The following is a 16604-nucleotide window of genomic DNA, read 5'->3' on the forward strand; positions in this document are numbered from 1 at the left end:
ATTCTCACATCATACTCTTCGCTATTGTCTTCTATCTCACCCAGCGTGTGCCTCTTTTCATTCATCAAGGCTTGCCCTCGACCCTTTCAACATCCATTCTTCCGTGTCTATTTCTTACTTCATGCTAGCATTTTTAAATCCGTCAGTGTTTTGGGTTGTTTGTTTATTTTTTTGTTCATCTCTTGCATACTCTGTACCAATTTCGTGAGCATATCATTCTTAGCGCTTAGGGCATTATCCAATTTAGCATCTTGATTTATCAATACAGCGAGCTCAAAGCGTTTATATCACCATTTTCTCAGTTCGTATCTAGTAAGCACTTCATTTTCTCATCAAATCGAGAACCTAACGATATTCTTATCCTGGTATCCATAGTACTGCTCAACAGCCGGTCTAGTAATCCTGACCGACAGAGATCTCTGACAAGAAAGAAAAAAAATGCGAAATCTCACACTGCCACCAAAAAAAGAAGCTCAAAGTTTCCTCTCAAGCTTCTTGAAGAACCTATTCATACCACCTTCCAACCGCTCTGCTCTATCCTCCAACTTCCTCGGCCGCTGTCCAGGATTCTTCATCGCCTTCTGTGCGTATTTCTGATAGTGAGAGCCAGCCTCCACTTCAGTGGGTCTGTACAGCTGGCTATGGATATCATATTCAGAGCCAGCACGTTGGTGTTGCTGCTGTTGCTGCTGTTGCTGCCCTTGGGTCTTGTCATACGAGTAGTTCGAGAACCCGCCTATCGGCGCCGCCGGTGCAGCCTGATACTGGGGCGGCGACTGGGCCTGGGCAGCCCCATAGACGTTCTGGTCATAAAGATGGGCATTCGGATCCTGCGGCGGCGGAGCGAAGGACATTGAACCTTGCCGGCTTGTGTTGTACTGTTGGACTCCCTGCCCACCTTGTCCACTGAGGGACGACTGCGAGTATGAATGGCCATGCATCCCGGGACTGGCAGTGGGGAAAGTGTTAGAATGTTGTATTCCGACACTGGGTGGAGGGGAGGCAAATGCCGGTGGTGCTGCGACTGGAGGGCCTGCGTATTGCAGCCCCGGGGTTGAGGAGGGCGGGGATGCATATCCGCCTACGCCCGGTGCGCCCCCTATCATTTGATGGGGGGGCGTATATGGCATGCCGCTGTCGGCTGCCACTGCGGCCGCGAGGCCGGTGCCGTTCATCCCGTCCTCTGGCGGCGGGGTCTTTTCGCGGTATTGGATTGGCTCTGGGGCGGCTGGAGCGGCTGGATTGTATGGCAGCGGGGCGAAGCTAGCTGGGTCTTTCTTTTCCTCGGCGGCGGGAATAGAACCAGCGCTTAATCGTTGGTCAACTGGAGGACCACTTGGAGGGGGCGGGGGGAAGCTGCTGGTTGGTGGGGGTGCCTGTGCCACTGGTGCCGTTGTGCTTGTGGGCTCGGAGCGTGAGTTGCGTGTTTGACCATTCTGGTAGGCCGGGTCGGAGACCGCAACAGTCTCAAGTTGCTGGACTACCGAGCTAATGTTTTGCTGTGGTTGCGGAGCTGGCTCTCGGTCCGTTTCGACCTGAGCATTGGATAAAAGCCGGATGACAGTGTCTAGAAAGTCATCTGCATCTTCTTGAGTCCAGAAGTAGATGTCCAATGTATGTAGGCGAGCAAAATCACGCACTTCCTTTGGGTCATCGCGTGGGTCTCCGCTAGGCAGACGCCACTCATGTTGAGGGGTATCGTGTGCATATTGCTGTTGGGGTGAGACCGTGTGCGCATCAACTGTTAATGTACAAAGTGTCGGGAATTGAGCAGAGTGTCGTATATGAACATTGCTTAATCCTCCACAGAATGCATCCTGCTCTGGAGATCCAGGATTATTGGCAATTTCCATGCGGGCCTTGTTCTGAAAGGCGTCATGATAGATATAAACATAGGAGCCTTTATCAAAACGGTGGTGATATGGTGAAGGTCTTCGGGTTGGCTCTGTGAAGTAGTAGTGAATATCTGCAAAACTATTCTGACTGTTAGACACAATCCGAGGACTGCTTCATTCCGAACTGCGGGGAAGTCAGTTCAACTCACACAGTCACAAGGCGCTCTTCGCCCGCTGATGGTGGCATTATTGCCAATTCAAAGTACGGAATGCAAGTATACTGAGGAGAGCAAGTACCTAGGTAAAAGGGAAAAAGGAAAGCAGGCACTTACTTTTATTATTTATAGGTTAGACTGAGGGGTATTCAACCTGTGAAACGCCAACATCAACCGCCATGCAAGCTGGGCGCTTAGAAGATGTATGGATGTGATATGATAGGACGGTACTAGTACCTGGCCATCCCACTTATCCGCTATGGGCGGGAAGGTACCTGGTACCTGGGCGTGACCGCGATCCGGAAGTACAGTTTATCCGAAAATTTCCATCCCAAATCATCGGATCTTCAGTCGTTGCAACACCTCCTGCCGTGTCTTTGCTTCCCCAGACAATTGCAGTCCATTGTGGTCCTTCTCGGTCATCCCTTTCGTGTATCTGGGATCTTCATCTCTATTCCTCTTCCGAAATTGATCAATCCCACCACTCTCTTTTCTCTCCGAACGGCCGCCGGTAGAGCTTAATTGCTGCCGTCGCGAAATCAAGATGTCTCTCGTCAACCTTGCCGCCGTCTGCTCCCACCTGAACAATGCTACCAAGGCCCGCCTCGCTCTCACCTCTATCCCTAACAGCAACCTCCACCTGAAGCTCTCCCTCGCGCTCCAAAACTCCGGCTACATCTCCTCCGTGGTCCGCGGAGGCCCGACTCCTCCTCCAGCCCATGGTATCCTCGGTTTCCCCGCAGCCAACGATGAAGTCGAAGGCATTGAGCCAATAACGCGCGATAATGTCGCATCAAGGCGGCTGTGGCTGGGCCTGAAGTACTGGCAAAACGAGTCAGTCCTAGGCAAGATCAAGATGGTCAGCAAGCCCACCCGACGGGTCAACATTGATGTGGAGGGACTGCGCCGGGTTGTGCGTGGTGAGGAATCTGGATTTGTGGCCGGACTTCGCTCGCCCGGTGAGAGTCTGTACCTCTCTACGGACCGAGGAATCCTCGAAGCTCGCGAGTGTGTTGAGAAAAAACTTGGTGGGCTGGTTTTGTGCCGTGTACTATAAGTCTGCGATTGTCCTAATAGCTTATCCCTGATTTGGGGGAGCTACCCACCGGGGAGATTGTTTTCTCTTCTTGCATTTACTTTGGAGTTTGTTGGTTAGTCGCAGCGCTTTCTCTTTTCGAGATTAGTCTTTTTGTGACTTTGGGATAATACCTGGGTCAAGGATCAAGGATCTGTATATTAGATGTCTGCGTATCTCGCATTCTGTGTGCTCTGCTAGTGATTTTGCAGCCGTCCTCAATGTGACACAGTGTATAGATTATGACTTGAAATATGTCCGTAATCCCCTTCCATGGATGTGCTTACTATATAGTAGTAACTTTTGTTAGACTGATTTCATAGGTATACTGATGCCTCATTTCCAGTCCCCCAAGTGCTAGGGGTACGGTGCATTTAAATAGCATTGCAAATCGGTATGGCCAAATCACAACGGGCAATTTGGAATAACCGGTTATGCAACCTATATCCTTGACGGTGTAATTCAATAAACCAGCGCATGTGGCTAAACAACATCCAAATACATGCCCAGGTGTGTTTATTGGATAACCGTGGCAAGCCCACCAACATACTACCCGGTGTTGGTGGGCTTCCCCGGATAGCATACAAATTAGGTATCTTTTGTATGGCAACTCCATACAAAAGGTACATAATTATAACCTAGTTACAACCTCAATTTTCTCAACTCTCAAAGTAGGTAGGAAGGATATAAAAAGATATATATGGTAGAAATAAAGTTTTAACTACTTGGTGTCAGCCTTAGTGAGAATTATCAAGTGTTCCTAAAGTAAAAGAATGGTTTTGCTTTTACATACTGTATTTATGTGTGGTGTGTTTCAAAATGGTCTTTACACTTCTATATCATGAATTCAGAATCGTTATTAGTAGCAAACCGATCAAACACGCCTATGTTAGAGTTCTACTTGTTTATTCTTCCTTAAACTAGCTTGGAAGTTGACAAAAATGGGTGTTATATCAACATATGTACATTGTGTTTATGTACCTTTTGTATGGAGTTGCCATACAAAAGATACCTAATCCATATGATTTGCTATCTGGTGATAATTTGCTATCCGGTGAAGCCCACCAACACCGGGTGATGTGATGGTGGGCTTGTCACGGTTATTCTCACGATTTACCCCTGTAGCCACCCCTTATCTTTCCGGTTGACCCCTCTTGTCTTTTGGATCACTTACACGCTTCAACTTCCTTCTTACATCCCCTCATTTACTCTTCAAGGCCATCTTTCCTCTCGCAAAGTCCTTGTTTCATACAGTGATCGCCTGGCATAGAATTACCATGGCTGAACCTGAAAGTGCCAAACGCGCGCGATCTAATACCATTGGCGATGCCCACGTTAATACGACACCACTGGAAGAAATTTCCCAGCGCGTCCAGCACCTCGAGGACCTCGATCCAGATGCTGTCGTCCACATTCTCGCGCAAGCAGCGCAAATTCATCCCGACGTCATGGGCATGGTGGATCAGGCCATTCGCGCCATCCGGGAGATAGAGCAAAATCGTATCCTCACCTTCGACCATTATTCGAGTGAAGTCTGGAGATCGATTAACATCACGTACCGCTCTATGGGCGGCTCAGCGCAGTACGACATAGCGGACGATGTGGCCCAGGAGGTCGTCGATACCATCGAAACCATCGCGGAACAGTGTGGATCATACGCGAGCCCCCAGACACGCCTCAATGGGCTCTCTACACTGCGCAAGATTGGCAAGACGATTGCACTTTCTTCCAATGATACAGTGGGCCATGAGGTGCAGAATTGGTTCCAATCTGACTCCTCTCTTGTAGAAGGGATGATCAAAATCATCAGTTCAATGACAGCGGATGAAATTCGAGCGATCAGAGAAAATAAGTCGAGCCAAGGAGCATTGTGGCCAAAATTACAGGAATTAGAAGATTTAGCCGATAGTCATTGCATTCATCCTGGACTAGCTGAAGTGTTGGATATATTGGATCCTACTCGCGGTGAGGACGAAGAAGAAGGTGACGAAGGGGAAGAGGAAGGCGAGGATGAAGAATATTGGGATAACCACGAGCGGAATGAAGAGGAAGACGCAGACGAGGATGATGTTCATCAAGCACGGCCATGAGAGTCGAGATCTTGGTTTAGGCATCAAGAATATGAGAACGAACTACAAATCTGAATGAATAAACAAAAGGCGCTGTTTGTTTGAGTGGTCTCTCTCTGGCATCATTTCTAGTGTCATCTGAGGTGCTTCCCAAGGCGATGCGGTACTTTCCATATCGCATGTAGCTGTGATGTTGCACAGTTCTGGCAATCCAGTCCAAGTTTCCCCCACATCAAAGCCTCTCAAAGCCTCAAAGTCTTTCATATTCTCACACTCAATCAACTTCCACAATGGCCGACACAGCGAAGAAAGTCCTCATATCTGGTGGAACGGGCTTCGTGGGTTCGGCCGTGGTACGCGCTCTTGCAGAAAAACACCCAAACTTTGTCATCGTCGTCATCGACCAAAGTCCCCCACGACCTGAGCATATCCTACCAGAGGGAACTACGTGCATTCAGGTGGACATTACTTCAACTAACGCACTAAGCAAAGCATTTGAGGCTGTGAAGCCAGGTATCGTTGTCCACACTGCTGGAATCGTCCCAATTCTGGCCGAACGGTTCGGTCGCCGACTGGAACAGGAGGTCTGGAAAATCAACTTTGAAGGCACGCGAAATATGCTGGATACTTCCAAGCATAGTGGAGTTGAAGTCTTCATATACACCAGCAGTTGCTGCGTGGTGATTGACGATATGCGTACCGCTTATCCTAACATCAATGAAGACTGGCCTTCAGCACTTAAGTCAACGATTTATGGAGAGTCCAAGGTTGGAACTGCCAATCCTCATTAACAGGATTCTTGATATTGATAGGGAATAAGTTACTAACTCACTTTGTGATACCTAGGCTGCTGCAGAAGCACTTGTTCTAAAGGCCTCTAGCAGCCAGATGGTGACCTGTGCCCTCCGGCCATCGGTGCTCTGCGGACCAGGAGACTACCAGCTAGTACCATCGATTCATGCATGCATCGCCAATCATGAAACCCCTTTTTTGATCGGGAATGGTTTCAATATGTGGGACATCACCCACGTCGATAATGTCGCCGATGCTCACGTTCTGGCCATCGACAATCTGCTATCATCTCGCACGGCTGCAGGCGAGTCTTTTTTCATTCAGAATAACGAGCCAATCGTCTTTCGTCATTTTTGTCTGGCGATCTGGGCCCATTTTGGGCACGTCCCGCCTTTTGAAATGCGCATCCCAAAGAGTCTGGCCTACTTCGCTGGGCTGGCGTGTGAGACTATTACCTGGTTGATGGGGAAAACGACAACTTTGAGCCGTGGAAGTGTGCAAGATGCGTGCGCCGTTCGATATGCCAGTGGCAACAAGGCAAAGGAAATCCTAGGGTATGAGGCGCGCATTAGTATCGAAGAAGCCATCCGTTTGAGTTGCGAGGTAAGCAAATATCACAAGCGAAACTTGTTCTATTTCCGTACTCACCGAAGCAATCTAGGATTATGCTTCTCGTCTCGGGGTAAAACTGCCCATTCTTAAGAGTGGCAGTCGATAAAAACACTAACATGCCACGTTGATGGATGGAGCTAGAATCTCCGGTTCCCTGGCAAATGCCTAGGGTTAACGATACCCTGAAAATAACTCCGATGGTTATGATTTTCTCATGCTTTAGAAGCGCTGATTAGCTTGAATAAATTTATCAAACCTTCTGTGGCTGTTCAGTGTGCTATTGATAACAATATTCCTAGGCAACCTCGACCTTGGAAGCATCAACATTGGGCTTCTTGTTGGGCTGCAAGGGTAGATCGTATGCCAGAACAGCTAAACTTTGATGTCTGATTTCCTCTTTGTTTCACCCAGATCCAGAAGATTCTCCAGAAGAGAGAGACGGCCCATGCGGCTTATTGCATTGGGCCCCAAACAGCCCAAGTGCCCAACAAACATTGACTGCGCACGTCACGGGATTTTCAAGTTGCACCTACCTCAGCTCATCTTTGCATTATTTCCAGGACCTTCGAGGGCGCAGATCGCATCTTCTATCTGCACATTTGGGTATCCATAGGTCAATGATGTCCAAGTCCAAACCCCCTGTCCTTGCGTTGTGTACCCAACACCAGTTTTGCTGCCCGAGGCTCTGCTCCAATACAAGTATCGAACCAGAATGAAGGGGGTGCGGCATCCAGCATGTCGATGCTTCCCCCCTATTTTCTGAAGATCGAGGCTTTGTTTTGGATGCAATGTTTGCCGTCCCATCGGAGTCATGCCATGCACTCACAAAGGCGTCTCACGGCGCCTGGGCTGCCAACGAGGTCTGCACACCGATCATATTTAATCGATCCAGATCTTCAACGTACGCGGCATGGGTGGTCCATGTCATGTTACGCAATTGGCTTTCTTGGGATCAACAATGCCCAGGCAACTCAGGCCTCATCTCCATACATTTCATCTCCACCAACGCCAGTGGCGTAAATCCCTCTGGCGCGGCTCTCAATCCAGTTACTCTACCGTTGAATAGAAATGGGTGGGCTCCAATCCCCTTTGTCAGGCACAATTACCAATCTGTTCGTCCCGGGCAGAGTGGCTTTCCAAAAATGACTATAATACCGGCCCTTTGCTCAGTCTTCGTGGATTCATTCGCTCAACAACGTACTTAATACATATATATACCTACTTTCCCTCACTGCTATTCTGAACCTTGTTCTCTAATCTTATACCAAGCTGCGGTACTATTCCCAGCTTACTTTCTTCATGCTTCCTGTCCTTCCTCATCCATTGGCGGCTGGGCCGGTCTATCCGTTCTCTTTGCCAGCAAGTCTGGGTTCTTGTTCAAGCTCTATCAACTCTAAATTTGATACTCGGTCTCGCTATAGGTCAGCAGAGTCAGCCTCGCCATTCCCTCCTCTATGTCCGTGCCAAAATTCTTGGGATCCGAAACTCATACTCCGTAGCAGCACTATGGCTCAACACCCAATGTATGGAACCCCAGCAATCTCTCCGGTTGTCTATCAACAACAAAGGTATTGTTAGGTCGTCGTTCACTTCATCCACTTCATTGCAAACTCCTCCCAAGTTATCACCGACAAAAAATCGCTTTCGTTCCTTTTACTAAACGGTAAAAGGTCACCATCTACCGCCCACGGGTATGGCTACAGAGACGATCGTCAACTGCCTTTGGGTCCGATGGATTCTAACCATCAGGCTCATTACCATGGAGCTTCAGTCCCTCTGGATAGCCATAACCACATGATGGGCCCATCCACGCCACCCTCGGGGCGTTTATCCTACCCTCCAGCTGGACAGGCCCACCCACAATCCAGGAATTATGAATGGAACCAGCCGAACCCCATGCCTCGAGAGTCCCAGAGGCGTGACCTTGGAACCATGAAGCCCCCGGAAAACCCAGAGTATGTCATGGAAAGGAACAACCAGCGATCCGCCGAAAGATCTAGAGAAAATCCACACTATCATTCCCAGAGACGGACATCCAACCGGGATGAGTTTGATGGCCCGCACCAGTTTTTGGAGCCACCTTCTCCACAGGCTATCGCAGCCCAGGATAAAGAGCTTCCCCAGCTCCCTACTAACCTCGATGCTGGTGAGCAAGACAGCATCCTACACAAGGTCAACGACCGCCTGTCCCAATGCGCATATGACTTCATCGCAAAGTACCATTTTCGTGTTCCTATCGAGCAGGACAAGAGACCCGTTAAGGTTCCCTCGGACCGCGAGTGGACTGAATGGGTACACCTCTTGAAGCGACTGACCACTACACGTCGCATCCCAGCTCATCTCTTGTACAACCGCCAAATTAAGCAGCTCATCACTGTCCTGGAAAACTCCCTGGAGATGCGCCATGCTGCCAAGCACCAGTCTAGGCCAGTCAAGGATGACCGCAACGTGTTGCAGCTCATCTCTGCGGGCACTCAGGTTGCGAAGATCCTTAGGGACTCTAGCGCCATGCAGTTTCTCGATTGTCTTTATGTTGACACCGAAAAATTGATTCTGGAGCGACGTGGCCGTCGTGTAAGATTCGCAAACTCTTGATTCCACTGGGTGGACAATGGCCATCTTTAAAACCCCTCGCTTGGATGCCTCTGTTCTTTATCTTCCCATGGAAGCCCTTTGGATTGTCCTTGTCCTGTTTTTATCTGCTTTTCTTTTCTTTTTTTTTCTATAAATCCCTTCGGAGTACCCCATTGTCGAGCTCAAATCCCCTTGGAGGAAAGGTATCCTGGAGTCTCCGTGATTTCCAGGACAAAAGCCCAACCATCCAACCCGGATGAAGGAAGGATTGAAACCAACCACCATTCAGGCTGGCAGGAGAATAATCTTCCAACCCCGGCAGGTCGCAATGTTCATGTCTTTCCCAGAGCTATGGGTTAGCTACCGGTACGAAAGGAGTCAGTAATAGGGCGCTGGATTTGTTGATTTTCTCGGTTTTCTCGGTTTGATTTATATTTTTATTTTGGCGTTTGGGTTGGTTGTCTCGATATCTTTACCATGCTTTATGTGTTTCAATGTTCCATGTCATGATTTCGGTTTATTTCTGGATTATGTTCTGGATTTTGGCTGTATGCAACGAGATTATGCCCGCGATTTATGTTATGTCTCTAATTTGACTCGCTTGGGTGGTCCACTTCTGTTCTTTTCCTCTGCTGATATGCTAATATTCCATACATTCCAGGTTTTGAGTTGATTGTTCCTCGGATGTCCACAAGTATAGTCTCGTGGCTCTACTACGGATCAGCTCACATCAATTAACTCACTCAAGCTGTTCAAAGAAAGAGCCCAAAAAACAATGAAATAAAAAAATATGCCAAGGCAAAAAAAAATAGTTTCCCTGGGAATCGAACCCAGAACCTTTCCGGAACTTCTGCTAATCGCATTTGTTAACGGAAAATCATAACCGCTAGACCAGGAAACTGTTAGGCCACTTGGACCAATTGATGGAATAGACAGCCAGTTTTGACATTATTAACCAAAACTAACATCCATGGATACTATACACCCATGTCAGCGTCGAATTGATATTCATCCCAAAATAATAATTCGCTGAAGATTAGTTAGATTGAATAGTCCGGTATTAGTAACCGATAGGTGGGTCCGCGTGAAGAGTTTTGAGGTATGGAGTAACTATGTATTCTAATATTCTAATATTGTTACTCCCATCTATATATTTGGGACATCAACATTAAGATTACCACGAGTTTCATTACATCCGAACAACCGTTCAGATTGTTCTTTGCCAAATATTTCATTTGACGACAAAATAACATGCCCTAATCCTTCCCATCAGAATTAATGATCACCCTCTGTGCCTCCAAGCTACTGCTGTCCGTTTGTTCCTCCTCTACCTCGAGCGTGTCAGAAACATTCCAATCGCCGAACACCGCAAGAAGAGTGAACGGGACCGTAAAACCCCACAGTGAAAAGCCCAATATCATCTGATTCAAGTTGGGCCAATGAGTTGCACCGACTGCGTAGGCAATCGTGCTGCCGATAGACTCCCATGATCTTAGGATGCCGGTAGTTCTTGCGATATCGCCGTCTCCCTGTGCTCCCTTGATCTCGGCCATCAACCAATAGATATATGTCTGCAGCACCTCATAAAAGAACCGGAAGAATATATAGACGGTGAAAGCCGAGTTGAAGAAGGGACCATCGCCCAAGTCGAAGGCCGGGGATTCGGCCATGCGGGAGAGTTTCGTCTGGATGATTGCGTTCCATGTCCAAGCCGCCGTGACAAAGACAAGGACGAATATGTACACAAATTTAGATCTGGCTCTTCGAGATAAAAACTTCGTATCGAGAAATATGCCCGTCGCCACATTGGCGGTGGCGCCGACCACTGCCGTTAGGAAAGACGCAAGGGCCCTGGAGCGGACGGTGAAATACGCTAAGTTCGCTGTCAGTCACACCATCCAAAATTTATAGGAGAAGATTGAAGGTGCCATACTTGTCAAATAGTTCCCCTGATAAGTTGCACCAAATTGGCCCGCGAGAAAGACCGGGATGAGTAGCAACATGTACTTATTTGAAAGTTGCTTCCAGATAGCGCGAGCCTCAATAGATAAACTCGTTTTCTTCATATAAGGAATTTTGGTGCCATTACTTCTGATCACATCTTGTGGCTGTGACAACAGCAACGCAAAAGGTGCTCCGAGGGATGAGATGGCAACAAGCCCCAAGTACGTTGTATAGGTGACCTTCCCGACATGCGCAGTGTTGACATTCAGAGCGAGGGATATCGCACCACCAACAAGCGGTCCCATCTGCCGGATACTCATCCAGATTGCAACATAGCTAAACATAACCGTCAGTCGAATAACAAATAAACGGTCTGGAGGTTGAACTTACCGTCCTCTTTTCTCCTCCTCCGGATATCCAACTGCAATGGCAGCCTCACTAGCCCACAGAAGAGAAGCGCCAATTCCACAAAGAGCAGCCCCGAGCAAGAGGAACCACTCGTTCCCATAACGATTGTTGCAGTATAGACCAGCCGCATAGGGAGTGTAGAATGCGGCTCCAATGAACAAGGTCCATTTCGCAGTGATCTTGTTTGTGACGCCACCGGCAAGAAAGCAGCCTACTGACATGAGTCCATATGTCAAGGCGTTGGCGGCATTGTTCAGGTACGGCTGCACAATATTTTAGTGGTTGCGCAAATTCCCAAAGCCCAGACGACTTACTTTGGCATTGCCTCCAGCTCCAAGATTATTGAGAGCGGTCCAGATACCGGGTTCGCAGAAGGCGACTAATCCCACAATGATAATCTGGAGTAGACATGACCGGTAGAAACGGGCCACACGTTCGAAAGCCATGATGGATGTAGGATGTTGCTCTACGGATTATCGCACCGGAGAGAGTCCCTATTAGTACTACATGGCGATGAGGCCTATGGTCGCATATTTTTTTTTGAAGTTAGAGAATATAGCACGCCAGGACCCATTATAATCGCGATTTCTCGGTGTCGTCTTTCCTGCTTCTAGAGCCCCACGGCGGCTGAGGGCGTAACTGGTCCTAGTTTGTATACTGGAGACAGTTGAAGAACTCTGAGTAATAGTCAAATTGATAAGGGAAATCCTGCGAGATAATCTTCAATATCCCGACGATAACAATGGTGCGAAATGAGCCATTGGTCCCTAAAAGCACGTAATATGAGGGGGCACCCACGCCTTTAGTCATTCGGGCATTTTCTGTTAGGACAAGAATATCTTGGGGTAATGAGACCCTGCACACTCCGTTGTAGGGCTAGTTAGTGGATGTGTTAATATGAATACCTACGCCACTATAGACTAGAGCTACTTTCATTCCTCGTCCGTTGGAAAATTTGAAAATTAGACGCATAGTTTTTTGTGGTCAATCAAATTGTCATTGTACTAACAAATCTGGATCAACTCTGAAGTAACGCTAAATTACAATAATAATGTACACCTAGAATAATCTAGGAACCTTCTCAGAATCAAAAGCTAGCCATCTCAATCCAACTGGCTACAAATGCCAGTCGGCGTCCCCGATCAGCAGCCATACGACGCGAGAACTCTTCAAAGTTGAGTCTAGCACCATTGCCGCGCTCCTTATTTTCACGTTCTACCTGGTCTAAATAGACCCACCGGGCTAGAGTCCGGGCGGAAGGTCGACGTGGGGCAGGAGCTTCACGAGGTTGGTCATTGACCCAGTGTGGGGGTGGCAGTGGTTGCATAGGAGAAGGAGGAAGCTTGGTGGCGGTGTCTTCGGCTTCTGGAGAGGAGTGGGGAGAAGATGGGGCGGGAAGAGAAGTGGTCCCGGGTTGGAGTCGGAGCTGAGCAGGGAGACCGGGTGTTGCGGTTGTAGTTGGTGATTCTTCGTGTTCGGAGTCTGATTCATCGATCACTTCTGTGGCCATCACGGATGGCTCGACGGAGGAGAAAAGGCGTGGAAGGGGCATTTCTGTGTCAGGACGATGATGTGGGAGGGTTGGATCGTAGTAAAGTGTATCCTCTTCAACAATCGGGCTGGATGATCTCGCATCGGATGCTTGAGAGGCGGTGATATCGTCGTCATAATAAGACGAGGTGATGGACGCCATGTCGGACTCCTCGAAGGGCCGTGTTTGTCCAAATCCAGTATCGCTGCCGGGGTCGGCCAGATGAGTTGGCCGCACATCGTCATCGTCATCGTCATCTTCATCTTCATCTTCATCGTCATCGTCATCTTCATCTTCATCTTCATCTTCATCTTCATCTTCATCTTCATCTTCATCTTCATCTTCATCTTCATCTTCATTACCATAATCATCCGAGGCGGTGGGTTCGGTATTGGCAGGCGCTAGGACAGGGCTCTGAATCCCGTAACCAGCGCGCTGTAATAGATCATCAAGTGGTGTGTCGTGGATAATTTCCTCAAGTTCTTCCTCGGCTGGAGAATCCTCAGTTGGGGTGCGTTTTAAGGGGTCCTCTTTCCCTGCAAGTTCAATCTCGTGGGCCCAGACCTTGCGCTCAGCTCGCGTACGATAGACCTCCATCAGAAGGTCCTCTTTTGGCTTGAACAGAATATCTAGAAGCTCGTTGAATCCCTGCTGTGTGACTTGATACAAGATTTCTTTCCCGACGTCCCTTTCGATCTCCGGGATTTCAAAGCCACCCCATCGCTCACCAACAGGAATGCTTCGTGACGAGGTTGATGGGTTAGATCGAATGTCGTACTCCTCGTCATTGAGGTCATCCTGGAATCGCACCTTGGACGAGGATCGCGAACGGAAAGAGGGTGGGCGCGATTCGAATTCATCTAGTTCTTCATCGCTCGAGTCATCGATGGCTGGATCCCTTTCATACCCTGGAGGGATAGTGGCACCGTCTTCCTCGTCTGTATAGAAAGCCCGGCGCCTCCACCGCTCATCAATTCCACGCTGACGAGCGTCAAATACACGTCTCTGATCATCTTCACGCATTCTGTGATAGACGGCATCCGCGACGCGAGCCCGATCAATTGGATCCGTGATTTCTCGAGCGGGAATATAGGTCCCCAGAGCCTGGATGATATCTTCTTCGAGGATGTGTTCAGTTGGGGGCCAAGTCCCGCTGGCCACCGACGAGCTAGATTGGTCTGATCCACTAGTCTCGCTAGCACCATCTTCTTCTTCATTCTCGTCATTTTGGCCACCCTCAGCATTCGACGGGCGAGGAGTAGTCTCAGTGGCTGCTAGGCGTAGTGTAGATGGGAACAATGGCCTTATTCGACCAAACTGTGCTCTGGCAGCAGCATCACCCACGACCGAATGTCGATCGCCAGTATCGTCTCCATCCTGTCGCAAGATTCCTTCATTGTCGATGATTTCCATGTCCCCCTCAGAATTCATGCGCTTGCCTTCGCCTGTACGAGAACGCTCACCTGAGGGGATGTTACCAGGGAACGCAGAGCTGATAGGCTGGCTACCGAGAACCACATCACGCGCTCCACCCTCTAAAAAGTCATCCTCCAGGCCAGCAACCATGTCCCTTGTAAGTTCCCGGCTTAGCGCATAGTATGCCCTGAAAACACGAAGGAAGTCCTTGCGTTCGACGAAGCCATCCCCATCAATGTCGTAGCCACGGAACACACGTCGCAGCCGTTCGTCATTGCTTTTATTGTTGAGACTAGCCAAACCCTTCAAGAATTCTTCAAAACCGATAAGATTGTCGCCATTGGTGTCATAGAATGCGAACATGCGGTCGTAAATGAGACTAGGAGGCGGCGGCCGGATTGAAGTATTAGGCACAAAGCATCGGTCGAATGTTTTGCGATCGATGGCCATATGCAACTTGTTCGGGTCGCCCGCCCACTCATAATTGGCCAAACAACGGAACTGATCCCAGAGTGCATCAAGCTCTGTGTTTTCGAAATTGCATTCTTTCATAAGACGCTTGGCAAGAGGTCGTGGGAGGCTGCGCGGGAGCATCGAAGGCTTCCCTGGATACCATACAGGTTGAGATGAACGAGGGTTTCCCAAGAATGGGGCTGGAATCCGCACTTTGTAGAATAAATGTGTCTTGATGTGGACCTGCATTGCCTCGCATGTTTCACACAGATCGTAATCGATGCAATTAGCACATCGGTATCTGATGCCTTGAATCGGCATGGCACCACAGCTGTTGCAGGTAACTCCACGATGGATATAGCCATCCCTCCGCGCCTGATCCTCAGCGATGTGGTAAAGTAGGTTGAGTAGGTTTTGACCTTCCCTATTAGATGGATCGTTGTTTCCATCACGCCATGAGAAGACACTTTGGTCATCCACCACCGTCTCACCACCATCAGGATTTTGCGGAGGCGCAGACACATCTGGAAAGGTAGAGGTTGAGAGAGTGACACGTTCACCATTCTGTCGTCGCCGTCGCAGCTCCTCCCCGTAATTCGAATCTCCGTTGAACCGGGACAGAGCCCTTTCGATACCAGCTCGGGAGATACCTCGGCGTTGAAGCTGCTCTGTCAAGTATGTTCTTTCTGGTGTGTTCTCTGGGAGAGTGTGCGCGGATGGGAAATCAAGTGCAAGGAAGGATTCAAGAAAAGTATCTTCCATCATCTCGCGCATGCGCTCTGCATGAGCAGGCGGAACGCCAACTTCTTCCATCAGCTGGTCGCGTGTTGCGAGGAGCGATGGAAGAAGACCGCTCTCCACGCGACGCCCATCCTCTGTCTCAATGCGAAATGTCCCATATACACCATTCTGACGCTCTAATTGTTCAAGGTGGGTAATAGCTCGATAAGACGGAGTATCAGCGACCCCAAGTTCTTCGGCTTCAGTTGGTCTCGTGCGGCGCACAGCGTTTCGACGTCGGAGTGAAGTTGATGATGACTGCGAAATGACATTATTGTGAATATAGAGGATCGCATAGGCAGCAGCGACACCAGTAAAGAGGTAGAGAATAGGTCGATAGCGTGCTAGTGAGACTGGCCCTGAGCGCGAAGCGGACATGACGGAGGGTTGGCGGAAGTTGAACGGAAGCTGCACAAAAATGTCAGGAACACGAGGTGTAGCGCATTCTGATCACAGTTGGATAAGCAGATCAAGTCAGACCCGCAAAGTGTCAACCAAGGCACTCAATTAGAATGGATATGGCAGTCAACTTGGAGATAGCATTTCCAAGGTTGAAACGTGAACGGGGTTGATGACAGAACCGCCCATATGTTGGCTTAGTAAGCTATAACTGACACCTGCCCGGCAGGAGCCCGCCCCTGGAAAACTATCGGACTTGGGCAGATCTAGCCCTACATGCCTACGATGTAGGGGAGGCAATAATTTTTTTTAAAAAAGAATACAGACGAGAAAGATATGACATTTGCTAGTTCTTGTGTATGTATAAAATAGCAGATGGCATATCATACTTACCTCTTTAGCTGATCAGTGTTTTAGAAACACATGTCCTTTTCTGGATTGAATTTTGGAATAGATGCGAAACTTCTTTTATATTCAGTATGTACGGAGTACTTTTTCTTT

General features: G+C 48.8%; 7 protein-coding genes across 7 annotated transcripts; 4 read left to right on the top strand and 3 right to left on the bottom strand.

Annotated features, from left to right (window-relative positions):
* Positions 1 to 473: 473 nt before the first annotated feature.
* N7479_007069 (uncharacterized protein) lies at positions 474 to 2082 on the bottom strand (the record flags this gene model as incomplete). The annotated part of the gene is made up of 2 exons (XM_057254763.1): positions 474 to 1974; positions 2045 to 2082. 2 exons carry the CDS (start codon positions 2080 to 2082, stop codon positions 474 to 476), a joined length of 1539 nt encoding a protein of 512 aa, XP_057108625.1.
* A 512-nt stretch (positions 2083 to 2594) lies between these two features.
* Positions 2595 to 3107, top strand: N7479_007070 (mitochondrial 37S ribosomal protein uS8m; the record flags this gene model as incomplete). The annotated part of the gene is made up of 1 exon (XM_057254764.1): positions 2595 to 3107. One exon carries the CDS (start codon positions 2595 to 2597, stop codon positions 3105 to 3107), a length of 513 nt encoding a protein of 170 aa, XP_057108626.1.
* A 1295-nt stretch (positions 3108 to 4402) lies between these two features.
* On the top strand, positions 4403 to 5215 carry N7479_007071 (uncharacterized protein; the record flags this gene model as incomplete). Its single annotated transcript, XM_057254765.1, has 1 exon — positions 4403 to 5215. One exon carries the CDS (start codon positions 4403 to 4405, stop codon positions 5213 to 5215), a length of 813 nt encoding a protein of 270 aa, XP_057108627.1.
* Positions 5216 to 5484: 269 nt separating this feature from the next.
* N7479_007072 (uncharacterized protein) lies at positions 5485 to 6704 on the top strand (the record flags this gene model as incomplete). Its single annotated transcript, XM_057254766.1, has 3 exons — positions 5485 to 5961; positions 6041 to 6589; positions 6648 to 6704. The coding sequence occupies 3 exons, from the start codon at positions 5485 to 5487 to the stop codon at positions 6702 to 6704; spliced, it is 1083 nt and encodes a 360-aa protein (XP_057108628.1).
* A 1691-nt stretch (positions 6705 to 8395) lies between these two features.
* N7479_007073 (uncharacterized protein) lies at positions 8396 to 9193 on the top strand (the record flags this gene model as incomplete). The annotated part of the gene is made up of 1 exon (XM_057254767.1): positions 8396 to 9193. One exon carries the CDS (start codon positions 8396 to 8398, stop codon positions 9191 to 9193), a length of 798 nt encoding a protein of 265 aa, XP_057108629.1.
* A 1235-nt stretch (positions 9194 to 10428) lies between these two features.
* On the bottom strand, positions 10429 to 11970 carry N7479_007074 (uncharacterized protein; the record flags this gene model as incomplete). Its single annotated transcript, XM_057254768.1, has 4 exons — positions 10429 to 11045; positions 11106 to 11452; positions 11507 to 11787; positions 11839 to 11970. The coding sequence occupies 4 exons, from the start codon at positions 11968 to 11970 to the stop codon at positions 10429 to 10431; spliced, it is 1377 nt and encodes a 458-aa protein (XP_057108630.1).
* Positions 11971 to 12611: 641 nt separating this feature from the next.
* Positions 12612 to 16082, bottom strand: N7479_007075 (EF hand domain protein; the record flags this gene model as incomplete). The annotated part of the gene is made up of 1 exon (XM_057254769.1): positions 12612 to 16082. The coding sequence occupies one exon, from the start codon at positions 16080 to 16082 to the stop codon at positions 12612 to 12614; it is 3471 nt and encodes a 1156-aa protein (XP_057108631.1).
* Positions 16083 to 16604: the final 522 nt, after the last annotated feature.

This window comes from Penicillium vulpinum (genome assembly GCF_028829585.1).
Source record: "Penicillium vulpinum strain IBT 29486 chromosome Unknown utg000003l_segment0_segment0, whole genome shotgun sequence".
In the NCBI taxonomy this organism is placed as follows: Eukaryota; Fungi; Ascomycota; class Eurotiomycetes; order Eurotiales; family Aspergillaceae; genus Penicillium; species Penicillium vulpinum.